The 26,602-nt window shown below is 47.6% G+C and overlaps 2 protein-coding genes across 10 annotated transcripts in view; both read left to right on the top strand.

Annotated features, from left to right (window-relative positions):
* The first annotated feature begins 733 nt into the window (after positions 1-733).
* ATP5F1B (ATP synthase F1 subunit beta) lies at positions 734-6,325 on the top strand. The gene is made up of 10 exons (XM_082350987.1): positions 734-896; positions 1,363-1,545; positions 1,788-1,962; positions 2,499-2,620; positions 2,860-3,044; positions 3,560-3,718; positions 3,812-3,934; positions 4,644-4,856; positions 5,278-5,479; positions 6,058-6,325. The coding sequence occupies exons 1-10, from the start codon at positions 770-772 to the stop codon at positions 6,153-6,155; spliced, it is 1,587 nt and encodes a 528-aa protein (XP_082207113.1). The 5' UTR covers positions 734-769; the 3' UTR covers positions 6,156-6,325.
* A 1,656-nt stretch (positions 6,326-7,981) lies between these two features.
* Positions 7,982-26,602, top strand: part of BAZ2A (bromodomain adjacent to zinc finger domain 2A) — a 34,116-nt gene continuing 15,495 nt past the window's right edge. For 2 of the 9 annotated variants that reach the window (XM_082350885.1, XM_082350881.1), the window contains exons 1-5: positions 7,985-8,172; positions 12,945-13,030; positions 23,125-23,262; positions 24,884-25,477; positions 26,350-26,535. In XM_082350885.1, coding sequence (XP_082207011.1) covers positions 23,127-23,262; positions 24,884-25,477; positions 26,350-26,535 — 916 coding nt within the window. In that variant the 5' untranslated portion in view covers positions 7,985-8,172; positions 12,945-13,030; positions 23,125-23,126. Of the gene's footprint in view, positions 8,173-9,346; positions 9,460-12,944; positions 13,031-13,461; positions 13,648-23,124; positions 23,263-24,883; positions 25,478-25,593; positions 25,713-26,349; positions 26,536-26,602 lie in introns of those variants that run through there. The other 7 variants (XM_082350887.1, XM_082350883.1, XM_082350884.1 and 4 more) reach the window with 7 other exon arrangements.

The raw sequence follows: 26,602 nt of genomic DNA, 5'->3' as shown, positions 1-26,602 counted from the left end.
TCCTCCTACATTTCTAGATGACCCAAATTTATCCCCTCCTTCTTCCTCCATACATTTTACCCTATACTAACCAGGACCCCATCACACTTGATTGCATTTTTTACTCATCTGTCTTCCCTTAAAAGTGAGGTCCTAAGTCTTATTTATCTTTGCCTCCTCAATGCCTAGCACACATTTGTTAAACGACTGGTTACATGAGTTTCTTTGTAGCTTTAATTCTGTCCGGATTCCTGACCTCCTGAGTTATCTGAAAGCTTCCAATCTCACTACTGAGAAATAAAAACCGTTTGATTCTAGAGAAGGATCCTGACTTTGCCAAGGTCAGTCAGTGGTGCTTCACGACGCTACCACTTCCCTAACCCCACCCTTGAGACTGTCACCTAGCTCAAGGTCCTATCTAAGGAGAGAGCTCAAGGACAGCCAGATACAGCCTAAGTACTTCCCCACAGGAACTCGGTCCCTTTCCTTAAACGCAGTTCCGCCAAGTACTCTCTCCAATTGACATCCCTGTTGTCCAATTATGTTTCGAGGCTCTGAGGGTTGCACCTAACCAGACACTGTCCAATACAAAAAAGCAATTCAGATTAGCACCAATTTTGGCCAATGGTTGAGAAGATGAGAGGTTATTAGCCTATAGGAGCAGCGCTGAGAGTGATGAGCAACAAGATCATCCAATGGCCATGCCTACTGCGGAGTAGGCCTCGCCCCCCAACTGTGGGGAGTTGGAGGCCAGACTGCTGCAACGCTCAGTCGCCACCTGGGCTCCGCCATGTTGGGACTCGTCGGTCGTGTGGCCGCTGCCACGGCCTCTGGGGCCTTGCGGGGACTCAGCCCTTCAGCGCCGCTACCTCAAGTCCAGCTCTTACTGCGGGCCGCTCCGGCAGCGCTGCAGCCTGGTAAGTGCCTTGCTCTAGGGGCTAGGTTCGTTTCTGCCGTCCCATGACCTTGAGCCTGGGGCCGATAGTCGCTTGGGCCTAAGGGATCTGTGGTGCTAGAAGGACGCCAGGGCCAGCGCCCTGCCCTCTAACGGCGGGAAAACAAGGACAGGAACGATCTAATTCCGTCTCACTTTGGAAGAGGGGCGCTGTGTGACGGAAAAGTGCGGGCAGGTGCATTGACCTTCCCGTGGAATGGGGGCACCGAGCTCTCGAATAATGGGGTTTTATGCAGGAGGATGGGAAGATGGTGCAGGCTCTTTCTCCGCTTCCAGTGCGGCCCTCCTTCTGGACCCGCCTTCCGTGCAAGCGGAAGGAGGTCGGGCCTGGGCTGTATTCACCAGTACTTGTGAGTTAAGTCGGGGTTTCCGATGACCTTTAACTGTCCTAACCCCAGCTTCTTCCATTTTGTTTTTTTGTCTGTTAGCCAGAGACTATGCCGCTCAAACATCTCCGTCGCCAAAGGCAGGTGCCGCCACTGGGCGCATCGTGGCGGTCATTGGTGCAGTGGTGGACGTCCAATTTGATGAGGGACTGCCACCCATCCTAAATGCCCTGGAAGTGCAAGGCAGGGAGACCAGGCTGGTTTTGGAGGTGGCCCAGCATTTGGGTAAGTAGAATTTGTTAGGAATAGTAAAGATCTTGTTTGACCGAAATATCCCCCAAAACTAAGCTGTCTTCCTTCTATGATGATTTTATCAAAATGACTTTCGTTCTTCTGAGTTTGCTGAAGCCACATTTACGTACTGAGAAGGAGTCTTGGTTGACTTAGGTGTTCAATGCCAGTTACACTTCATTAAATATCATGAAGCCAATTTGTCCTGTATAACCCTGCAATGCCTTATCTGACAGGTGAGAGCACAGTAAGGACCATTGCCATGGATGGTACAGAAGGCTTGGTTAGAGGCCAGAAAGTCCTGGATTCTGGTGCACCAATCAGAATTCCTGTTGGCCCTGAGACCTTGGGTAGAATCATGAACGTCATTGGAGAACCTATTGATGAGAGAGGTCCCATAAAAACCAAACAGTAAGTATCCCCCTCTTGTTGCATCTACACAGAAAGGAACTGTTTTTCCTAGCAGTTTTATACATTAAGGTGACAGCCTCTACTATAGCAGAATTTTCTTGCAGAGAATACTTAAAATGCCGATATATTCATTTATTAAAACCACACAATGCAGCTTTTTCTGAAGAAAATTAATGATGCAGAAGTTCTGATCGTAAAAAAAAGAAAAAAATCAAACTGCTACTTAGGGCCCAAGTTGATTATTTCAGTTCATTTTAATACCAGTGGCCTTTGTATTTCATGTTGGTATGTGAAGAAGTGCTGTTAAGTTAGGGCTCTGTAAAAGGAAAACCTTATGACAGTTAAAGTTGTCAGGGAATGGGATTATTGCTTCCTGAGGTGATGAAATCCCCTTTATTGCAGAATATTTGGGCTCGATGGTGGGTGACAGTTTTGTCTAGAATGTTACATAAGAGATGAGATTATGAGTAAAAGGTTGGGCTTGAGAATTGAGAGGAACTGTTTAATGAGTAGACACTGATCTTCTACCTTTACAGATTTGCTGCTATTCATGCTGAGGCTCCTGAATTCATGGAGATGAGTGTTGAGCAGGAAATTCTGGTTACCGGTATCAAGGTTGTGGATCTGCTGGCTCCCTATGCCAAGGGTGGCAAAATTGGTATGTTAGTGGTGGGTAGATATTTTCCAAACCTAATGTGTGGAAAAAAATCCTACAGTGTTACGAGTGGGTACTGAGACCTATCCCTCACTGATGAGTAGCTTCTGACTTTCGTTCTTCTGAGTTTGCTGATGCCAGATGCCATTTCTGAGAAGGGACAAGATGGAAAGAAAAATTTTTTTTGAAGTTTGCTTATTTGGAAACAAAACTCTTATTCTTTTTTTCTCAACCTCTCCTAGGGCTCTTTGGTGGTGCTGGAGTTGGCAAGACAGTACTGATCATGGAGTTAATCAACAACGTTGCCAAAGCCCATGGTGGTTACTCTGTGTTTGCTGGTGTTGGTGAGAGGACTCGTGAGGGCAATGACTTATACCATGAAATGATCGAGTCTGGTGTTATCAACCTGAAAGATGCCACCTCCAAGGTGAGCACTGAGCTGATAGATGTCCACAAAGTAGTGCCAGGACACTGTTGCAGTTGACTGCATTGCTAGGTGAAGCCATGTTCTATATTTTCATTTTATTGTCCCAGGACCTACAAACAAAATTTGTCAGTGTTTTTCCCCCAGCTTCTAATACACTAATATACATTTTGTTTTCTTCTTTGATATTTCTAGTCTTTGTTTTTGGTACATAGACCCATCATTTGAAAGCTAACTTTGGGGGGAGTTGAAGGTGGTTCTTATATCTCAGATTACCCTATTTTGTGCCTTTCACTTATTTACAATTTATTTCCTTCCTACCATAAGAATATTGCCTCAGTAATTATAAGAAATTACCTTTCATGTTGTTTTGAACTACATCTCCAAAAGGGAAAATTGTGAACAAAAACATAGACATCTGAGGAGGGTTTTTTGGTAGTTTCTCTGATTTGGGGACCTTGGGTATATGGCTTTCCCACTCCTCTGCCACAATTTCTGAATTTGTATAATTACTGCAGGTAGCGCTGGTGTACGGTCAAATGAATGAACCGCCTGGTGCTCGGGCCCGGGTAGCTCTGACTGGACTGACTGTAGCTGAATACTTCAGAGACCAAGAAGGTCAAGATGTATTACTGTTTATTGATAACATCTTTCGCTTCACCCAGGCTGGCTCAGAGGTAAGAGAGAATGCTTGAGAGAACCTGGTTCATTTGACCTTTCTATGGAATGATGCAGATAAGGCTAAAGATTTTTTTTTTTTTTTTTTTAAGGTGTCTGCTTTATTGGGCAGAATCCCTTCTGCTGTGGGTTATCAGCCTACCCTGGCCACTGACATGGGTACCATGCAGGAAAGAATCACTACCACCAAAAAGGGATCTATCACCTCTGTACAGGTGAGAACAGTTAAATGGATGAAGGTCTAATTTGTATAAAGGTATGTACAGAAAGGTACAAAATCTAGTTACTTATATCTCAAAAGGCTTTTAAGTAGGTACCTGAGCTCCCTGAAATAATGTGTAAAATTCTGCATGTGCATGTTAAAGACCCTAAAAGATTAAGAAACCACTCATCTAAACTAATTGAAGGTGAACATGTAAACGTAGATCACAAAGTAGTGGTTTCCATCCTGAAGGGGAGTTTGAAGCTGTATGGAAACTGCGCGTTAAATGTGGACTACACTAACTACTACAAATTTTCAAATGTTCAAATGTATGTAGATGGTATATAGTAAAAATTATCTAAAAATTTGTCTAAATTTTATTAACTTTCATGGTTCATTTTCCTGATGAACTAGTATAATAGTGCAAGGGTTTTTGTTTTTGTTTTTTACTGTTAAAGTGGGTATCACTACAATAAAGTTAAAAAGTAGGATGAAGAACAAAAGGAATAACAATGAAAATTCTTTCATCACGTCTCGGAGGGACTAGATAATCTATAAGCTTACTCAGCCACTATTAGGGGTGGTAAGAGTCCACATTTTTTGAGGTGGACTCTTGAATGCTGAGAAGATAAGAGTGACATAATGAGGAGAGGTCAGAAAAGGGGATGGCTTAAGTAGAATTACTTGGCTTCCTGCTGCTCTTCATGGGTTCTTGACTTTAGGCTATCTACGTGCCTGCTGATGACTTGACTGACCCTGCCCCTGCCACTACCTTTGCCCATTTGGATGCCACCACTGTGCTGTCCCGTGCTATTGCTGAGCTGGGCATCTATCCAGCTGTGGACCCTCTGGACTCTACCTCTCGCATCATGGATCCCAACATTGTTGGCAGTGAGCATTACGATGTTGCCCGTGGGGTACAAAAGATCCTACAGGTGAGTACTGCAGGTGAGATCAGTGGCCATAAAGTCGTAGAGGGAATTTGGGGACTGTATTAGGACCGTATCTCTCCTGGTGATTTGTGATTTGCTTTAGAGCAAGGAAAGATGAGACCAGCAGTTCCTAGTGAGTGTTAATGAGGTCTCTTGAGTTTCCAGGTACTCCATGTTTGGAATCCAATATTTTCTAACACCACCTACTAGACTCGGAGTAGGGGAAACAAGACACTGATCTTAGCTGAGGGCCCTCATGACCCCCAAGTAACTAATTTGTTTCAGTTAAGAAGTGCAGTAAAGTGCTAAAACGCTGTACACAGAGCTCATTGTGAATATAAAGTTGTGTTAATCCTTAGGTTTTTGTCCAAATTAGAGGAATGTAAATGTTTACTAGGCCTCTCTTAATCTTGTTTTCTCACAGGACTACAAATCCCTCCAGGACATCATTGCCATCCTGGGTATGGATGAACTTTCTGAGGAAGACAAATTAACTGTGTCCCGTGCACGGAAAATACAGCGTTTCTTGTCTCAGCCATTCCAGGTGGCTGAGGTCTTTACTGGTCATATGGGGAAGCTGGTACCCCTGAAGGAGACCATCAAAGGATTCCAGCAGATTTTGGCAGGTGAGATTTCAAGTATAAGGCTGAACATAAAATGGCAAAGAAACTGAAATCCCTTGAATGCTTGCTGTGCTGTGTTCCCATTCCAGGAACCATCAAGCAATATATAAATATATTGTGCCTAATTACATAATTTTTATATAAAAGTAAGTTATTTCCCATCAGTTTTCTTTGGAAATACTCAATGTCTGAGAGTAAGACTTAGACTTACTGAGTGCTTTCATGCTAGCTACTCTTCTAAGTGAATTACAACATCCTTATAAGGAAGGCATTATTATCCTGTTTTACAAATTAGGAAACTTGAAGCATGGCAAGTTTAAAATAACCAGTCCCAATATCATACAGCCAAAGTAGCAAGAATTTGAACCCGAGTTATATGACTATGGACCATTTGTTCTTAAGCTGTACTGTAGCTTCATGTCTTGTAAATTGGATTTGTGAGGGAAGTTTAAGAAAAGATACCTAAGGTGACACAATTTCATCACATTCTGACTGGTGTCCTCAAGTGGTGAGGTATGTACCCACTGCAGAAAGTTGATAATATCCTTCACTTCTCACCAGTTGGATTTTTTTCCATGTAGGTGAATATGACCATCTCCCAGAACAGGCCTTCTATATGGTGGGACCCATTGAAGAAGCTGTGGCAAAAGCTGATAAGCTGGCTGAAGAACACTCGTGAGAGGGTCTTTTTGGCAAACTAAGCACTCATCCTCCGTGCTGTCCCTCTCCTTGCTCCTAATCCAGAAATTGCAGTTTTCTCTGTAGGCCACATTCCTGAGAGCCTTGATTGAAGACATTGTGTTCTGTCTGAAGAGTATTTAAGGTTTCCAATAAAAAGTACATCCCTCAGCATCTGTCTGTTTTTCTTGGTCTTGACAACACAGCCAACACTGACGTTGTTAATAGTAATTTTAGAATAGCCACACACAAGAAACAGCACAAAGTAGGCCATATATATTTGAAATGGGGTCATCAAAAAAGAAAAGCCATTTGTCTTGGATTGATGGAACAGCTGTGAGTCTTGTGAAGGGGTTTCCTGGGGATGATGTGATCTTAATAGTAGGGTCTCATCTTTTGCCCTTTTATGTCATTGTTCAAAGCAAGTTGATTTTTTGCCTCTTGTATGTAGTGTATTTCTGCTTTTTAAAAAGCCAAAGGACTTTTTAGAAGAGCATTTTGGGAAAAATGGGTTGGGTTTAGAAATAACTGCTATTCTAAGAGAAGGCAGGGGTTAATCAGTGAATTAAATTTTTTGGAAATGATAACGTGTTCTGAAGGATTAAAATTGAGTCAAAACAGCCCTCTCTTCTATCTTCTACATTTTTTTCAGAAGGTGTTCCTAACTACTGCCTCCTAACTTATATTTTGGGCAAGACTAGTATGTTTGTGATTCCTTGAGGCAACGCAGAATATAAAGTACCATGGGGCCTATTCTGAGGTCTGCTAAAATCCCTTAAAATTGGGGAAGGAATCTGTTATAGGAGATAATTTTCAGTGTTGTTGGGCTTGGGTTTCTGAACTAAGTAATGTAATTAGACAATTTTCCCTTCATCTTAGCCCACTAAAGCACGCAGGATTGCAAGGATTACTCAAAAGTATACCCACCTTTTCAAACAAGTGCAGGGTTGGATTTGATGCCCCTTAAATGTTCTTTTCTGGGCCCAGACCCATCTCCTACTGCCCTCTGGTGGTGGTAGGACTGGAGGCTCTGCAAGAACTCTGATCTCACCATTTTGAAATCCATGAAGGCCATTTGCTGGGATGTGGTTCTTTGCTAATGATTGTTTACAAACCAGCTGGGGCTTTTGTCCTAAGGAGGAGCCTGAATCTATAAGCTCCACCCCGAGGCATTCAAGTGGGGTAGATGCAGGGCAGGACAAACATCCCAATTCAGAGGCCCCTGGGGGCTGAAGGCTGGGGAGGAGCCTTGGGAGAGGTGCCAGGGGTGGAGTAGGGGCCTCTGAGTTTCCCCCCATCTGCCTCTGACGTCCTTGGCACCAGTCTCTCCTGTGTCATGATCTGGACGTTAGGTGGAGCCCCTGAGCCGCCTGTGTCCAGTAGTTTGCTCCTAGAAAAGCCTGGATTTGGGGAAATGCTGAGTTATGGGGGTTGGGGGCACATCCTCTAGGTCCTTACTCTGGAGTGGGTAAGAAGCTGGTGCAGAAGCCCCCAGGGTATGGGTCTGCCCTTTCTGCTCTGTTTTCCCATGTTATCCAGATGCAGACCTAGGAACTGTGAACCTAAGGTTGTTTCTATCATACCTCCACCCTTCCCCCCACACATTTATGTCTCTTAGCATTCATCGAGAACCTTCTCCCTCTCACTAGCTGCAACTATTTATTTCCTTCCCCCTTCACCGCTCTCTTCTTGTACCACGCCACTGGGGTGTCAACACAGATCTAACCTTCCTCCATATTTCTCCTGGTTCTGCCCTGTCCTCACCGCCTCCTCCCTCTCCACCCAGAGAAAGCCACGCCCTTCCCTCCTCCCTCCCCACCCTAGTCTGTCACACAGGGACATCACCCTACAGCAGTTCAGGCCGTGGTTCGCAGGAAGCATACATTGGCTTTTTGATTCGTGCTAGTTCCCACCTCACAGTTTGGGAGGATCTAACACCAGCCTGCACGTGAAGGGGGAACCAAGGACAGTGAGGAGCTGGGTGGTCCCAGCCCTGGAGCCCTGCCAGCCCGACATGGGTAAGTAAGAGGACCAGCCCCCGGGAAGGCCTGAGGGATGCCTACCTCCCTCCCTGGCTGACTCAGCAGGGGTGGGGCCTAACCTTTGCTCTTTTGGGGGGTGAAGGAGGGGAAACCAGACTATAGGGGCACAGGGGCTCAGCTGGTGAGGCTGCCGACCAAGGGGTCATGAACATTGGCAAGCTCCAGCTCTGGGGAAGAGCCTAAGAGTGCACCTTAGGTTGGGGCTTTCCCCACCTCACCACCCCCGCCCCAGCCCCTTGCGCCTCCCACTTAAGCTGCTGAGATTCAAGAAATATTTCACAGCACTCACTGCTGGCCTTACCCCCACAAAAGTAAAGCCCACTTTCGGTCACACTGGATGATTTTTAAGGTGCTTCTCCCCCTGTTTTCTCCCCGGCCTTTCAAGTCCCTGCCCTCTTCCCTCCTTGACCCTGACCCACCACCAGGTGGGGGGGCTGCACTGAGCAGCTGCTTCCTGTTGCCCCAGAGGTTGCCACAAGGGTGGTGGGGGCTGGGGGAGAGCTGAACTAGAAGAAAGCCGATCCTCACGGCCCCACACCAGCCTCATTAGGGCTGCTACTGGCGACCCCCATGCTTCAGTCACTAAGAAGACAGAGAGAGGCAGCACTGAGGTTGAAAGGCCTAGGAGGTCTTTGCCCTCCTGGCTTCCTGATTGCAGAAGTTTTTAAACTTGGGTCGTGCTGGGGGAAGGAGGCTGCGTCTCTCCACGGCTGTAGGGCTTGAGCCCCTGAGGAGCTGAAACACAGGGAACCTGTTCATCTAGTAGGGCCGCTGTGTGTTACCCCCAGCACACTCGGCCTTGAGTTCCCTCTCCGACACCGCCATTCCTCCGGAGTCCTTGCGACTCTCACTGCCTTCCTGGCCCTCCTTTGTGAAGAGATCTTTGCCGGTGCCTCCGGAGAGCGGGTGGAGCTCTCCCAGGTCCTCCAGTTCGGACCCACCACCATCCCCCACTTCACCGCAGAAGTTTCTGTCTCTTCTTCCTGGGATCTGTTCTCTTCCTCCATCTGGGATCCTTCCTGGTTCAGGCCCCTAGGAGACGCCACCCGCTTCCCCCTCCCTCAGCGGATTCTTCGCGACAGTCCTACCCGAGCGCTCGTCCCTACCCCAGTAGCTCCTGTCCCTTTAAGTGCTACCTCCCCCCCCGCCCCCCCACCCCGCCACCGCCGCCGCCGGCCCAGGGCTGGGGGAGGAGGCGCCGCCGCCGCCCGGCTCGGCCACCTGCGCCGCTGCCGCCGCCGCCGTCGCCCGGCCCTGCTCCAGGTGAGGCCCGGCACCCACGTCTGGTCCCAGAGTCCCCAGGCGGGCCGCCCCTGCGGTCCCCTGCCCCGGGATCCCCGCTGCCCTGGACTCAGGATCTGACCCTCCCCCTGCGGGAGCTGCCCTTCCTCTCTCCCCCGCACTATCTACTCGTCCATTTCTCCCCTGTCCTCTGCGACCGGAATCCGGAGGCTTCTCACGCCTCTCGGCCAACCTCTCCCGGGTACCCCTCCTATTCTGGACCCAGGATCTCCCCCTCCCCCGCTCCTTCCTCGCCAGAAAAATCTCCCGCGGTCCGGGTTTCGCCTCCTCCCCTCTGGAACCATCGCTTTCCCACGCCATCCTAACCTCCAGTGGGAGGGGGAATAACCGCCACCCCAACTACTCTCCTTCCCCGTAGTAAGGGGGGTTGGGGGCTATCATAGACTAGAGTCACTTTCAGGCCCTGCTCCGTTTAGCCCTTCAAGTTCAACTAACTCCCATCTAAAGCTTTTCTGTAGCCCTCACCCCACTCCATCTCTCCCGGACTTTGGGGGTGCGACCTCAGCACCAGCCCAGGTGGGAACGACCCTCTTGGACTTGGGGTGGGCCGGTCCAGCCTAAGAACGCTCCTACCCCAGAGTCAGGGAATGGGGGAGGGCGCATCCAGAATCTTGTGATTCTGGGCTTAAGGGGCTGTTGGGGGACAGTGGATGAGGTTCTAGGACTAAGTCTCTAAGGGCGGTGGGGTGGTGGGGAAAGCCTGGGAAGCCCAGCCTTCTCTATTCAGATGCAAAGGGAGTCCTAAGGAAATTAGGTCTTTCTCCATCCTCTTCTGAGACCAGCATGGAGAAGCTCGTTGGGGAGTTTAAAAAAAGACTGTGCTGAATCTGAGGGGACACATACCAATTTGGAGAGAAGAAGGATGAGTTGTGGTCCTTTTGATGTGTTATAGGAGAATCTGGCCTCCCCAAAATACGGAGGGGGAGAAGACTGTTTTCCATTAACCTGGACAGGGAAGGGGGACAAGTTGGAATGGTTACAAGGTTGAGGGCCATCTCCCTACTAGACCCTATTAACACTGTGAACCCTTCAGCCAGTGAGCACAAGGGAGGTCTTTAATAATTACCCCACCTCCATTGGGGAATTCCCCCTCCCTGCAAATCCCCTGCGACCCTAGCCCTGCCCCTTCCCTTCTTGCGCTCTCATTCCCTGCTACCCCCAACACAACACACTCCAGAATGAGGGGACAGGGTGTCTGGATTTGCTTCAGACTCTTCTGAGTCATGTTTCACAGGCTGGAAGGGAGCTGGCGGGAGGAGAGGGTGGTCAGCAGTGGTGTTTGGGGTTGAATTCCAGGAGTACCTGGACAGGGAGAGGGAGAGAGGTAGAGGGATGCGAACGAATTCCCTCTCTCTCCCTTTCTGTCTCCGCCCCCTCCCAGCCCCAGCCATCTGGCTCCTGCGTGGAGCCACGCACTGTGGCAGCTGACCCCAGTCAGGGTGGTGCAGCAGGAACACAGGGAGGGTGAGAAAGGGGGAGCAGGTGCTAATTTCTCCCTCCCCATTCTCTTTATTACCCGCCCACTGGCCTGGCTTGTGAGAGGTTCAGAGTATTCCCTAGGTACCCTTCTCACAAGTTGCTGAAAAAAAGACCATTTGCCCCTTCCTCTTTCTAGTAGCTTCCTAAAGGGAGATGGGGTGGGTGGGTGATTGGCCACATCTGATGGGATTGAGGAATGTTTGGGGACAGAAAGGGTCAGTCTGCCTTCTGTCATCTGGATGGGGGGAGAAGCACAGCTGCTGCTTGGGGTGGCTTCTGGCAAGAAGTAAACACCCAGTTGTTGGCATATTGACACCCCACCCTCATCCTTCCTCAAAGAGCAAGGAAGACCTCTGATTAGATGGGATGAGGAGAGGTCTCATTCAAGGAGGAAGGTGATTGTAGTCTTTCTGCACCAGATGGGAAAGAATGGATCCTGCCCCACTTTCTTTTCTAATCCCAGGTGGCCCTCTCCTATCCAACACCCCTCTTCCCAATCGCTCCTGGCCGGGATAGTCCTAGGGGTTGCCCTGGAGACTAGGCCTGGGGCTCGGAAGGGGTGGGAGCAGTCAGTGGGGCACAGGAGTAACCGGCTCTTCCGGAGCGGAGTGGAGCCAGCGGGTGGGTGTGTGTGGGTGTGTGGTGGGGGGGGAAGGGGCGTGGCTACACCCGTCTGACTGGCGCAGGCTCCTCCCCTGCCGCCCGCCTCCGACTGGCCAGCCCTATGATTGGGGGCGGGAGGTAGGAAGATTCTCCCTCATCTGCCCTGGAAAAGGAAAGAGGAAAAGGAAAAAAAAAAAAAAAACCTAGCTCTCTTCCTCGGCCCTTTAGGAAGCCAGTTCCATGCCCTGAGCTCTCTTCTTCACCTGTCTTTATTTTGGGAATGGGGGAAGCATTCCTTAGCAGAAGTTTGCTGGATCCCTGCTTTCTCCAGAAAGAAGGACCCCCTCTACCCTGAGTGTGGCCTCTATTTACCCAGGGACTTGAGGTCAGTAGGCTCTTGGGGGTCCTTATTTTTTATACAAGGTGACCCTATAAATCTGTTACTGAGTCATGGGGGAGAAAAGGATTTTGATTTCTGTCTACTCCTTCCCACTGACAATCTACTTTTTTCAGGAGAGGGACAGAAACCCTCCTAACCCTCTTAGCCCCTCTCTCTCTGGCCCACACACTTTGAGGCTTTGGTGAAGCTCACTTCCTTCTTAGCTTCTCTGAGCCATTTGTAGTGGGGAGTGAAGTCTGTCCCCCAAATTTAGGAAGAACTCACTCCCCTGTGGAGTAAGGAAATCCAATCTAGACTAATGTATTTGGTCCTGCCTTACTCTGGCCCCACCCAGTTTTCAGATCTCCTTCCTCCCCAGACTCCCAAAGGAAAAAGTATTTGTTGACCCCCCAACCTGCCAGAGTTTCATCATCCCCACTCTGTCTGTTCCTCTTCCAGAATATTCAGCTTGAGTTTTGCACAGTTAGGCAACTGTTTGTACAACTGCATTGCAATGAATTGAATGGGAATTATCTTGAAGCCTGCAAAGTCTGTTGAGTTGCAAGGAAAAGAAACCTGGTTTCTAGTCACATTTTATCCACTGTTTGACCTTGAACAAGTCGGTTAACCTCTTCAGGCCATAATTTCTTCATCTACCAAACAGAATGTTGAACTAGAAATTCTCTAAATTCTAACCTCATGTATGACACTGTTCTTCATTCTGGGTCCCTGCAATAGACGTTTTAGGTGATAGCTAAACTCTAGTCCTCTGCTAGATTTTTCTTTCCTCTTCTCAGAAGGTTTCACTTAGTTATATAGCCCTATCAGAAAAAGTATACTGGAACTATAGAATAGGTGGACATTTGGGGCACCTTATTTGCTGGTCAGTTTTCCTGCTTCTCCCCTGTCCCTCTGACCAGGTTTAGGCTAGACTCAGGCCTTCCCTGTCTGGTCTCTGAGCCAAGCTTCCTTTTCCTACCCACAGGAATCTTCCCGACCCCCAGAGCCCTGCAGATGTCGCCAGGAAAGTGGTGATCCAGGCAGGACCAGGCTGCCACCCACGGGACAGAGGTGAGTGGGCAGCAGATGGAGCAGGAGCTTGCCTTTTTCCACCCCTTTACCAGGACTGAATTTTCCTGACTAACCTTTCTGCTTCTACACTTCCACTTTTCCACTACCCATCCTGGGAAATAACTGCCCCCGAAATGATCTTAGAGGAGTGGCACATGCCTCGGTCCTAGAAATTTGGTTTAGTCTTTTAGGTTAACCTTGGGATCAGGGCACGCCTTTCAGTTTGCTCAGTGTGATGCAGGACTACCGCCCACAATGAGACACAGTGCAGAGGGAGCTTCCCGGTAGGCTAGGGAGACACCGCGGCGCTAGGACCCAGATCCGGGTCGGGGAGCCGGGTGGCCGGCGCTAGGACCCGGCGGCGGAGGCTGCGGAGGGCGGCTCTCTCTCGGCCGCAGCTTCCCCGCCCCCTCCGGCTCCGGCTCACTCCTCCCCCGCCGGCCATGTTGGCTCCGCTCGGGCCCCGCGGTTGAGCCGCGTCCCCCTCCCCCCTCCCGGACCCCAGACCCCCTCCCCCGCGTTCCCCTCCCCTCCTGGCGCCCGGAGCGAGGCCATGTGAACTGCCCGTCCCCCGGGGAGAGACAAGCCCCGAGCCTGGCTGGACGCCGCCGCCTCAGGTCTGTTGGGTCTGTGGCTGGGGGCCTGAGGGGAGGGAGCCCCGCTTTCATCCGAGGCTTCCCTCAGGGAACCGAAGCTCTGGAGCCGCCTAGAGCCTTGCCGGGGGGTGGGGGGAGGAGACGCCGACTCGAGCTTATTTCCAGTTAGAACCCAGCCCTGGGCGGGGGTCTTCCTGCACTGGGGGGTGGGAGGAGAAGGGGGCTGGTCTGCCTGCAGAAGATCGGGATGGGGCGGCGGGGGCGGGAGCGGGAGGAGCTGTGGAGGTTCCCGGCGACGGCGGCGGCTGCGAGGAGGAGGCGGAGAAGCCGCCTGGCTGGTGGAGATGACTCCTGTGGGGGACTCGGGGTGGAATCCCCGGGAGGGGCTCCACCTCTTCAGATGGGGTGGGGATTGCCCGAGTGCGAAGGGTAGGTGAGGGGGTTCCCTGGACGGGTTAAACACTCCGTTTGTGGGGAGTGGGGCGTTTTGGCAACGGTGAGTGGAGGTCAAAGGGGTTTCCAGGGGTCTCGGGGTGTCCGCTCGGCGGGGTGAGGGGTGGGGTGCACGTTCTCTTGAGCTTGGCGAGCAGGAGAGGGCCTTGCTGGAGTAGAGCTGTGCTTGGCCTGGGGCCCCCGAGTCTCGGGAGAATCCGCCACTCCAGGGATGGGGGTTGATAGGGCCGGTGCTGAGGCGTACGGATTTGAGCCGGCCTTAGGGGCCGGAGGGAAGAATGAAGAGGGAGCCCTTTCCAAGGGGGATCCCTCACTAAGGGGATCCCCATTTCCGTGGCAGAAAAGATGATCCCGCATCATCCCTTTCTTTCCTGGTGTTCCCAATTTTCAGGGGAAGGCAATGCCAACAGCAGTCATCCTTTGTAGGATTTATTGGAGTGGGAGATGTGCATCCTTCGGGGGGCGATGCGGGGGGATAGCTTCCACCTCCATCTGTACACAAACAGCCCCTCCCCCAAGCCTCCCGCAGGAAGTGGCCGGGAAATGGCAGCTGTGCGTTTGCTGCTGCGTCTCTTGTTGTTTTGAAATGTCCATTTTAATCAGATTTGGTTTCATTTTCTGAGGCCTTCGGGCAAGCTTGGATCCTGCCAACCATGTGGTCTGAGAGTCCTTCGTTCGACTTTTTTTTTTTTTTTTTTTTTGGAAACTTAATTTGTCAACTGGAAGTAGTCACTGCAGTTGACTCCCTGATCCCAATCCCCCCCTCCAAAGCATCTCTGTCTCCCTGTCTGGATTTTTTTCCCCTGAGCTAGAGGTCATAGAAAAATCAAACTCACTCATCCACCAGCAGGGCTACACAAGTGATGCAAATTTCCTCGGTGTAGAGAGCTGTCAGGAAGACTTGGGATCTTTTGTGTCATGAGAGTGGCTTTTTGGGATCCTGCTTAATATATATTCTTATATACATACGAATATTAAATATATTTTTAAGTATGACAGTTTCTGTATTGCAGAGCACTTGAGTAAGTGAGCTTGTGACGTGATGAAGTTGATTCTGAGAGGTGGAAGAAGAGGGGGGAATGGGGAATATTAAACTGAGTGGGGTTTGTGGTGGGGGGTAGGGACTGATTTGTAGAGTGAGTGTGGTGGGCTTGTTCCTCACTGGTGATTCTAGCCTAAGGATAAGTCCCTGTGGGAAGCCTGTTAGTTGACATAGGGGAGGGTTTACCTTCTGCAGTACCAAGTAATTAGGAGAATTAGTTATCATATGACTTATGCTTCAGTCCATAAAAGACATCTTCTCTCTTTTTACCATTCGTGGAGAGGGCTAAGCTTTTCCCTTGTTCTGTGCGAAGTCATGTGTCCAGATTTTCTCTTTTTCCCACCTGCTAACTCCAGGAGATTTCTACTATAGCATATAGTGATGGACTGTGTGTACTGTGCCCCCAGGCATTTGGTTAGACCCTGGGTTTGGTTTGAGGTGAGTTGGCCACAGGATTTTCTGTTTTGAGAGGTGAGGTATCGAGATCATTTGGACTATCCTGAAAACTGCTTAAGCCTAACATTTAAATAATCTTTTCAGTATTTTCCACCTGAATTGTAGATTCTTAGGTTAAAGGTCCAGGATAGGACCAGATAGACATATATGATTATGTGGCACTGTTAAGATAGCATCATTGCTCCTTTTACTGGGGCTGTTGGGGTTGATAGTCTGGAAACAGTAAAAACGAGTTCAGTGTCACTGTCCTTTTTCTTGCCCTTCTGCTTGACTGATTGGTTCCTTTGAGTTGCTTTCTTGACAGTGATTTTAAGTTCCCCATTCTTCAACCTTTGTTTACCTAGATTGGGGCCTGACAGAATAGTAAATTGATTTTCCCTGGTGGAAGTTAAAAGAATGAAGGAAGGAGAAAGACTACTCTTATTTCTTTGGACTCTTTAAGAGAAATAAAAGTTGATTTTGAGAAAGTAGATAGCTATGGCTTCATTTGATACACGACTGATCAGAAAGCTGAATGAAGTAAACCTTTCATGGCCTTTTTGTAAAATGGATGCATTTTTCTCTCAGAGAAGTGGGTTTCTTAATATTGACTTTTTTTTTTTTTTTTTTTTAAGCCTCTCCGTAAAGGAAAAAATTTGAGGTGTAGAGAGACCTATGTGGGCCGACCTCAGAGCCAGTCGGAAATCTAGAATGCCCTGAGGGGCTCATCTTGCAGTCTTGTGGTTCTGGAATCAGGTGTTGCCAAGAGAGAAGCAAAGCTTGTGAGGGTTACTGTGTCTTGCTGATGTTGACCTTTCTTATCACCTCTGAAGAGGTCTGCTATATTCTTTTACTAAAAGAATAAAATACAGTTAAAATAGTGTGGAAGTTAGTCCAATAACCGGTATGATGTTTGACTTTGTGTGAGATGTGTACAGTGAGGCAGTAATGCCAAAGTTTTTATTTCCTAGGACGTAGAGTGAAGTATAAAACTCTTGAGGATTTCCTGGGGCAGATAATCTTCCTGATTTGTTTCTTAGGATATGGATGTCCTCATATACCTCATAGTCTAAGGTTAATACTTTATCAGCATTGCTGCACATGGGTCAGAGGGACCATTTTTTACCAACTTTTTGGTCTTCATAATTTTGAGATTTATAAAATTGTGCAAAACAAAAAACCTGTCTTCTTTGAAGAGTTCTGGAGACTGTTCTTGGATTGGGTCACTGGCAGTAGAAGTAGCATTGTGTTATTGTTACGTGGTGTTCTGTCCTTCTCCTAGTTAAAGAGAATAATTAAAGGGGCATTTTACATAATGAAAATATTACCAAACAGTTTAGCAAATATTCATTAAAAACTAAAGCATGAGGGTTCTTGGGAATTCCCAGGTGGTCCAGTGGTTAGGACTCCACGTTCTCACTGCCAAGGGCCTGGGTTCGATCCCTGGTCGGGGAACTAAAATCCCACAAGCTGCGAGGTGCGGCCAGAAAAAACCAAAAACCGTGAGGGTTCTTAAGAGACAAGTGGTACTGCTACTTTTGTTCTCTTGGGCTTGGGCACTGTATAACCTGCCTTCTCAGCTCAGTTTTTTTTTTAGGGGGGAGGGGGATAGATTTTTGAAGGAAGGGGTGAAGTCATTAACTGTTAGAGCTGAAATTCTGAGAAACAATCAGAGCTTGAAAGGGAAATAACCTTGTTACAACCTCTGGAGTGTGGTTTTTAGTGTCCTGCAATTTAAAGGCATTTCCAGTCCTCTGACAGTGAAGTGACCAGAGCTGTGGCAGAAAACCTAGCCTAGATTGTTAGTATATGGTTCCTTTATTCAGTTGCCAAATACTTTAAAACCTGCTATATACCTTGAGTGTTCAGTTAAATCATGCTTCCCTGTTTCCAGGCCTTATTTTCTGCATGAGACATCTGTCCAAAATATGTCAAGATTTGGGGCCTTTCTTCCCTCTAGGAATTATCTCTGTGAAGAATGAAGCTGAATTTTTTGGTTCTCTTGAGAATGGTGGGAGCAAAAATCACAAACTTTATTGGATGAATAAGTTGGTAGTGACAGAAAAGACAGATTTACTCATTCATTTGCTCAATCTATGAGTTCAACAAGTATTTCCTTTCATTTTTTTAATGTACTTAGCACTAAAGTGCTGGAGATGTAAGGGTAGAACTTAATTTCTGGTTGATGCTGTAGAACCTACATAGTATAGAAGAAAGAAGGACAGAGAACAGTCATCTTTGTGTTCTTCTGTGCAGCCTGGACATGGCAGTTGTCTTTGAGTGGCCTCCCTTAGGATAATAATCTTCCTTCTTTCATCATCTTCCTTCTGCCTCACTGTCCTGACTAGGAAAAGGGGGTTAAGGAAAGGACATTTTGAGAGAATGAGTCTCAGTCAGTATGGCTGTAGTCTGAGTCTGGGTTCCAAGGGAAGATTGTTACCAGGGCTGTCTGAATGGGCTATCCTTACTGGGGAAGAAGGCATGTTGATTTTGTGGCTTGGCACTTGGAACTCTTTTGGTGGAGGAAGACAGCTTAGCCAGGAAGGAGTTTTTAGATTTGAAAGTGAAGGCATGCTTGTTTGCAGCATCAGGAATTGGGAGTAGTGAAAACTTTGGGATCTTCCCCAGGGTATAGGGTAGAAATGGGAAATGAGGCAGCTTTTGTGGTAGAGCAGGGTTTTTCAACCTTGCTCTTGATTGAGCAAGAACCAACTAATCCTTTGTTGTAGTGGGCTGCCTTGTGTATTACAAGATCATTAGGAGCATCCCCAGCTTTGATTTCCTAAATGCCAGTAGCATGTACCTTTCTACATAACTAAATGTGCCCTGGGGGCAAAATCACCCTGGTTGGAAACCACTGTATTAGAGTATGGTGGATGATTCCAGAGATGTGTAGAGTTCAGAAGTATCCTTCATAACATTCACAATTACAAATCTAAAATGTAGTAGTATGATTTATTTACTATACTGCAAGATTTACATTCACTGTTTAGTAAAGATAGACATTTGAAATCTCTCCCCACCCCCCAAAATTAGAAACCTCTCTATTTGTGGAATTTTAGTATTCTATGTGGGAAGAATGAACCAAGGAGCTGCAGGGACTGCTCAAGTGTCCAGCTAGATGGTGTTAATGTGTCTTGTCTTTCTGGGGGTAGCCTCAGAGGTCTGAGTGTTAGGGTTGGTCAGGGCACCTGCAACAGTGTTGAAATTCGTAACATTTATTTCAACATTGTGCATTGTCAGCCCTTTTCTGTCAAAACCATGTCACAGGTCCACAGAGTAGTAACTCTTCAGTAGCAACTGAGAGAAAGAGCAGCCTATTTGGCCATGTGGCAAGAGCTTTACTGCCTCAAGCTTAAGGGGCAATGTCCCTTAACTCTTATAAATGAAGCTTAGAGGCCCTTAAGAGATCCATTTACATACTACTGGGACTGGGCTGGGTGCTGGCCTGATTGTACTTCCTGGTCAGGAGAGCTGTCTACTATTCTGGGGGTTGGGCACTGACTGATTTCTTTTTTCATTTGGCCAAAATCCCATTAGTTCAAAGGGAGGCACTCTCCTTTGCTTTACTGTTCTTCTTATTAGCTCTAGATGGGAGGACATAATTTACCTTCAGGCTTTATTGTGAAAAGCATCTTGGGTAGGAAGGTTAAAATAAAGTAACCCTGGTTTTATTGCTGAGAGGAGCTGCCCGCATTTTCTTTGCATTCCTATAATGTGATCCTATATTTAAGTGACATCTGAAATCAAGAGTGTAGGGACTTCCCTAACCATCAAGTGGTTAAGACTCCTCTCTGCCAATGCAGGGGGCTTGGGTTCGATCCCTCATCAGGGAACTAAGATCCCACATGCAAAACTTCTCTTGAAATCAAGAGTCTAGTTGCATACAAGGAAGTCTGGCTGGGAGGATCATCCCTGATTTTGTAGTATCTCCCATACTAGTAAAAATAGTAATGGTTTTAAATTATATTTTGACCCTTTGGACATGACTATCTTTTTAAAAACTAAAAACAAAAAATAGTTTTTACTCTTTTTTGTCTAATAATAATAGCTAAAATTTATTGAGTGCTTGCTGGGTGACACATGCTGTGCCAGGTCCGTTATATAGATTTTCTCATTTAATCCTCACAAGCCCTGGAGGTAAGTACTAAAATTTTTACTAATGATGAAGTAGAGGCTCAGCAACATTAAGTAACTTGATCAGGGTCACAGAGCTAGTGGTAGTAGAGCTGGGATTTGCACCTAGAGCTCACTGTTGTTGCGCTGATCTCACTGCACAGCACAGAGTATTTTATGTTTCTAGGAAGCTTCTTATAAATGAAGTGATTGAGGTCCTGATGACCCCTCAGTAGAGGCTCCTGGGGGAACAGACCTCAGGCACTAGATAACTTCCCATTCCTTTTACTTATCTGATTTCTGTAAGCCATCCATTTATGCTTATTAGTATGTAATTTGTGAGACAGGAAATGCTGTGCTGTCCCAGAGTAGCAGAGATGAGAAGGTCACTAGTTTCCTCGTGGATTCAAACAGAAAAAGGAAAAACGAACTGTGGCCTATCATTGAGTGGGAGAATATAGTCCAGCGCACAGCAGAGGTGTGGCTGTGCATAAAACTGGGGGAGAGGAGATGTGGGGATCAGATGAGATTGGCTCTCCAGGCATAGCATTTCTAGACTTGCGAAATGAATCCTTGAATGTCCTCCTTTTTTTTTTTTTTTTTTTTTTTTGGCGGCGTATAGTTTCCCCACCAGGGATCGAACCTGGGCCCTGGCAGTGAAAGCACCAAGTCCTAACCACTGGCCTGCCAGGGAATTCCCTGTGATGTAAGCTTTGTTTTGTTTTGTTTTTTAAAGTTTTTTTTTTTTTTTTATGTGGACCATTTTTAAAGTCTTTATTGAGTTTGTTACAATACTGCTCCTGTTTTATGTTTTGGTTTTTTGGCCGAGAGGCAAGTGGGATCTTAGCTCCCCCAACAGGGATCAAACCCGCATCTCATGCATTGGAAGGCGAAATCTTAACCACTGGACCTCCAGGAAGTCCTCCCTGTGATGTAAGCTTTGGAAGGAACCTAACCTAGAGTATAGGGAATGAACTTTCCTCCTTGGTGTCTTTCATTTCGGAAGGGTCACTAATCTCATGATGCTTATTTTGCAGATCCCTTAGTGCTGAGGATGGTCTTTAACTATAAGGAAATGCTGGGGGCCCCTGAGGTCTTCTGTAGAGACCGAGTTTCTTCATTGATGCAAAGCACGTTTGGGTCTGCTGCTTATTTTAGAGTGAAGATGGGAAATCCTGTATGGGAAATGAGTTTATCCTAAAAACTTTTCCCCCCTTAAATTGACAAAATACAAATTGCTTTTATTTTTTATTTACTTATTTATTTTAATTTATTTACTTTATTTATTTATTTTTGGCTGCGTTGGGTCTTCTTTGCTGTGCTCAGGCTTTCTCTGGTTGTGGCAAGCAGGGGCTACTCTTCCTTGCGGCACACGTCCTTCTCATTGCAATGGCTTCTCTTGTTGTGGAGCACGGGCTCTAGCTGCGCAGGCTTCAGTAGCTGCGGCACGCAGGCTCAGTAGTTGTGGCTCGCGGGCTCTAGAGCGCAGGCTCAGTAGTTGTGGTGCACGGGCTTAGTTGCTCCACAGCATGTGGGATCTTCCTGGACCAGGGCTCGAACCCATGTCCCCTGCACTGGCAGGCAGAGTCTTAACCACTGGGCCACCAGGGAAGCCCCTGCTTTTATTTTTTAAATTCCAGTTAAAATTGATAAAGGTAGAGACAGTTATGGTATTAAGCATGGAACATCTTTTTTTTTTTTTTTTTAATTTATTGAATTTATTTATTTTTGACTGCGTTGGGTCTTTGTTGCTGCACATGGGCTTTCTGTAGTTGCAGGCGGTGCGGGGGGGTACTCTTCGTTGCAGTGCGTGGGCTTCTCATTGCGGTGGCTTCTCTTGAGCACGGGCTCTAGAGCGCACAGGCTTAGTTGCTCCACGGCATGTGGGATCTTCCCGGACCAGGTATCAAACCTGTGTCCCCTGCACTGGCAGGTGGATTCTTAACCACTGCCACCAGGGAAGTCCCAAGCATGGAAAATCTTATAGCTGTCATGCCATATACTTACTGTACAGGGTTTATATTTCATGCTCAGAATTATGTTAGATTCACCTAATGGTGGCTAATTTGCATTATCTAGCATGCTCAAGAATATGATTCTTGCAAACCTTGGGCAGTGGTCTTATGTGTTCTTAACTGATTTATTCATTCTTTTAAAAGCTTTACTTATAGTTTGTTTTTTTTTTAAGAGGTTATTTAAAACATCACCTAGGTTTGCTTATTATCTCATCTTGGGAGCTTGATAAAGAAATCTTTATACCTGAACTCTTCTGTCCTTTACTCTTCTGTGGTAACCAAAGGAGTTGCTTTTTCTGTATCAAGACAGATCATGTCTCTCACATAACAAATTAGTATGCGCTAGTACATCATAAGTATCTGATTGATGTGTCAGACTTTGCCAGTAATTCTAGCTTCTGCTTTCTGTCTTCTTCCTTCTTCTCTTTGCTCTATTGAAGGTAAATTTATTCTCATCATCATTGCTAGTAGTATATCACCTCATCGTATTCAGGAGAGGGTGAAGAGCTTTTTAACCATACAACTCCCCAATGAGCCACTGCACTTTACAACTTTAAGTACCTAGCTATACTCTCAGTGACCATTTACATTTAAGCCACAAAACCAAAACATGGGGAAGTAATCACAGTAGACATAATAGAATACTGTTCCTTGGGACACTCTCTTATTTCATCAGTTTTCCAGCTCTGACACTTTTGTGAGCTATATTCTTAGAGAGCATGGTATTTCCCATGAAAAAGGAGTAGACGTGTTACTGGATGATTTGACTTTTGCTATTATGGTCACCTTTCCTGAAATGTATTCTTTTCAAATTCCTTTACTCAGTTAACTATACTATCTTCTTCAGATGTCTAGGGCTATGGATAGGGTAACGTGGAAATTTCTTAACTCAACTATAATAATAAAACAGTATATGTATTAAACATGCTTTTTCTGCCAACACGTCCATGCTTTCCTGTCAAAAAGATGGCTTTGAGAACCTTCTGTATACCCTGAGAGTGGGACTCTGGCCTTACCTTGGCGGGGGTGGGGGGGAAGGATGGAGAATGTTAAATGTTGCAATTGAGGGCTAATATCTAACATAGAGGGGTAACCTGGGCTGGGAGTTAAGAGGGTGGGGCTTATACAGGGGGAAGACTCCTCTAGGTGTGTATCTTGGTTTTCTCCCTAACTCTTTTTATCTCCACAGTTCTGACTTTTTAAAACACTGTTTCTATGAGGTCATTGCCCAGGTTAGGAGTATATTTCCACTTCCTCTTCTCTTCTCTCCTTCCCCACTCCCCCCGCAACCCCCCTCCCTCCCAATCCAGTACCTGGGTAGGAGAAGGGTAAGTAAAGTAGATGGAGGGGAGGGGGCATTCCCTCTAGAAGATTCCAGGTGACATAACCTTGTTTAACCGCCAGTATTTTTTTTCCCTTTTCTCTCCCCTCCTACAGAAATGGAGGCAAACGACCATTTTAACTTTACTGGCCTTCCCCCTGCACCTGCTGCCTCAGGACTGAAACCCTCTCCCTCCTCAGGGGAGGGGCTCTACACTAACGGGTCTCCCATGAACTTCCCCCAGCAAGGGAAAAGTGAGTGTGAGGGCCACATGGCCTGGGAGGGAGTGGGCACCGCTCCTTTAGAGCAGGTTGATGGGGTAAGGTTTGGCTCTGGACTGGCTACTTCACAACAGCTCTCTTTTATGCCAGGTGGGAAGGGAGGAAGTGAATCCTCAGAACTCCAGCTGCTGGAGAGAAGCCAAACTTCTAAGAACAAGTTCTAGGGGTTTATGGAAGCAACACTTTTCATTTTAAGGCTGGAAGGGATTAGAAAAACATACTGGCCTTTTCATCTTAGCTTGCTCTTCTGTCAGCCCTGTTCCCTGGCTACTGCCAGAGTGGTGAGGTGGCTGCTGCTGTTCCCTAGCCCTGTCCCCGGCTGCTGCTTCTGATAACCAGGTTGGACCCGTGAGAAAGAGATAAAGGGCCAGCCCTCTAAGAAGCTGTTTTTAGAGGCTGGAGTAGCCCTCCCCTAGGACTGGGGGTGGAGGGGTTGGGTGAAGGTTGGGGTGTGTTTGCCTTTTAGTTTGTGCAGCAGAGAAGAGAGCAGATGCTTGAAGTGCTTGTGCCACCTCCTGTCCTTGTGGATAGAAGATAGGGACAGGGAGACTTTTAATTCTTACCTAGTTCCCCAGAGAGAAACATCTATAATTCCAGACGGAAGTGTTGCTGCCAGGATCAGGTCTTTTCCTGGATTTGGCTTATCAGTTGCTCTGTACCATGGCCCTGCCAAGTACCTCTCTAATCTTGCCTTGGTTTCAGGTACTTTATGCTTGGAAGCAGAGGGAGGCACAAATGTTTGCCTCCTTCCTTGCAGCAGAAAAATACTGCCACAGGCTTATACTTCACCACTCCCTCCTGTCTTTCACAAGGGGGTTGCAGATAGATAGAAACTCCCTTATTTCGCTGGAGGACTGTTCCCACCACGTCCCCCGAAGCTTCCTTAGTATCTTGGTTCCTTTTATTTGATTGCCCTCCGGTCCAGAGGCTGCCATTGGTGTTGAGAACTGAAGTCTGCAGTACTGCTCATGCAGAGATTTCCCCCCCTGCGTATTACCCTCCAGTGCCTATGGGGAGGGGCCAAGCCCAGCCTTCCGAGCTGGGATCTTTCTGCTGTGGTGACTGCAAATTCTATTCTTAGCCCAGCACAAAGTGCTGGATCTGCATGTGCCAGTGAGGTGGAGGCTGTCCCTTCTGGTGCCACTGTGGGGCAAACAGGCACTGGGGAAGGCGGCAGGGGGTGGGGGGCAGAGAGTTCAGTCATGCCACTCCAAGGGAAGAATTCCTCCAGGGAATGAGGGTGGGGAAGAATGCAAGTCACTGTAGGGCGTCTGTGAACAGTTTCATTAAAAAAAAAAAAATTTAAAAAGCCCTGAGCATCAAGAGCAGCCAGCTCTCTGCTGGTCGCTTGTGGTAGGCTGGGAGAGTTCCCCAGTCCCCTACTCAGCAGCCTCAGCGGCGATTGCTAAGCTTCCACCCAGGAGCATCTGGGTTTGGTGTTCCCTGGAGACCAAAAAACTATAAATACAGTAGAGGGGGAATCCCCCACCCCTTCACCTTCCCTTTTTCTAGTCAGTGCTGTTCCTTTAGTAGAATTTATAGTGTTACTTGCATACATAGCTGTAACTGACCCTTTTCCCTCCTTCTCTGCCAGGTTTGAATGGGGATGTGAATGTTAATGGCTTATCTACTGTATCTCACACTACTACTTCAGGGATTTTGAACTCTGCTTCCCACTCCTCCAGCACCTCACACCTCCATCACCCCAACGTGGCCTATGACTGTCTCTGGAACTACTCACAGTACCCATCTGCCAATCCTGGCAGCAACCTCAAGGACCCACCCCTTCTCTCCCAGTTCTCGGGGGGACAATACCCACTCAACGGCATCCTTGGGGGCAGCCGGCAACCTTCATCCCCAAGTCACAACACTAACCTTCGGGCTGGGAGCCAAGAGTTCTGGGCCAACGGTACCCAGAGTCCCATGGGGCTTAACTTCGATTCACAGGAACTATATGATTCCTTTCCTGACCAGAATTTTGAGGTGATGCCCAATGGACCCCCTAGTTTTTTCACCTCCCCACAGACTTCTCCTATGTTGGGATCCAGCATCCAGACCTTTGCACCCTCCCAGGAGGTAGGCAGTGGTATCCATCCTGATGAGGCAGCAGAAAAGGAGCTGACTTCAGTTGTGGCGGAGAATGGCACTGGCTTGGTAGGCAGCCTGGAGCTGGAAGAGGAGCAGCCAGGTATAACTGGGTCTGTGAGCTGGGTTGGGAGAGGGAAAATGGGGCTCTGGGGGGCGCAGTGGCTTTTTGAGGTGAGGAAAACTTGTCTTTCCAGCTCTCTGCAGTGGAGGCTGATTTGCATGTTGGTGATTAGCAGAGCCAAGTGGCTGGTGTTTTTGTGGCAGCAGCACCAGCTCGAGAGTGGGAGTGCAAATTATTTCAAGCTCATGCAGAGCTGCTGGCCTGGAGAGGGCAGGTGGGCGAGCCCGAAACAGCCCCAACAGACACCCTGCATCAAGAAAGCCTTCTTCTAAGTTATAGGAAGGGGTTGGGGCATCAGCAGGAGGCAAAGAGGCCAATTTGATTTGACTATGGCAGGGCCAGACTGGCTGCTAAAGTGGGCTGAGCCCTAAGTAGTGATTGGCACATGCAGGAGGGAAGGAACAGGCAGAGCACACCATTGCTTGTCTACTCACAATTTCCTTTCTTTTTTGTTGTTGTTAGCATAGGTACATGTGCAGTCCCTCTCATCTTTCCCCTCAGAATAGATAAATGCTTAGTCTGCTATTGATTCCAAGTACAAGGGTGACTACCCTGTAAAATCACAGGATGTTTTCTCTGTTTAACTGGATGGGGGAAACAGCTGAGAACATGATGGGGTTCTTGTCTCAGACCCCACTCTTCTTTCCCCTCTTTACCTGCTGCAGGATCTTCCTCGCACATCTTTGTGTACTCAAAAGTTCTCGGTATGATCGGTACCCAACATAGAACTGGGACCCATAAATGTTGAAAGAATGAACATCCATCCCTCTAGGAAAGATTGCCTACTAATAGCTAACTGAACCCATTGATGGCACTGATTTTGACTTTTGCCCTCTCCTGGGATTTCCTAGAACTAAAGATGTGTGGTTACAACGGCTCTGTCCCTTCTGTGGAATCATTACACCAAGAGGTCTCAGTCTTGGTCCCTGATCCCACAGTGAGCTGCTTAGATGATCCTTCACATCTTCCTGATCAACTGGAAGACACTCCAATCCTCAGTGAAGTCTCTCTGGAGCCCTTCAACACTTTGGCACCGGGTAGGCTTGGAGATTGGCTCCCTTCAACATATCTATGTAGAGGGTAGTCAGCTTATACCACCTGGAA

This window comes from Balaenoptera borealis, assembly GCF_965194805.1.
Source record: "Balaenoptera borealis genome assembly, chromosome: 13".
NCBI lineage: Eukaryota > Metazoa > Chordata > Mammalia > Artiodactyla > Balaenopteridae > Balaenoptera > Balaenoptera borealis.
The sequence above is the reverse complement of the archived record's forward strand: the minus strand, read 5'-3'. Positions and strand labels throughout refer to the sequence as shown.

Bases quoted from the DNA above. Each gene is read 5' to 3' on its own strand.
- ATP5F1B (XM_082350987.1), top strand. From the start codon at position 770: ATGTTGGGACTCGTCGGTCGTGTGGCCGCTGCCACGGCCTCTGGGGCC. The intron at 1,546-1,787 runs GTAAGTAGAATT...CTTATCTGACAG, and splicing joins GGAGGTGGCCCAGCATTTGG to GTGAGAGCACAGTAAGGACC. The intron at 3,935-4,643 runs GTGAGAACAGTT...TCTTGACTTTAG, and splicing joins GATCTATCACCTCTGTACAG to GCTATCTACGTGCCTGCTGA.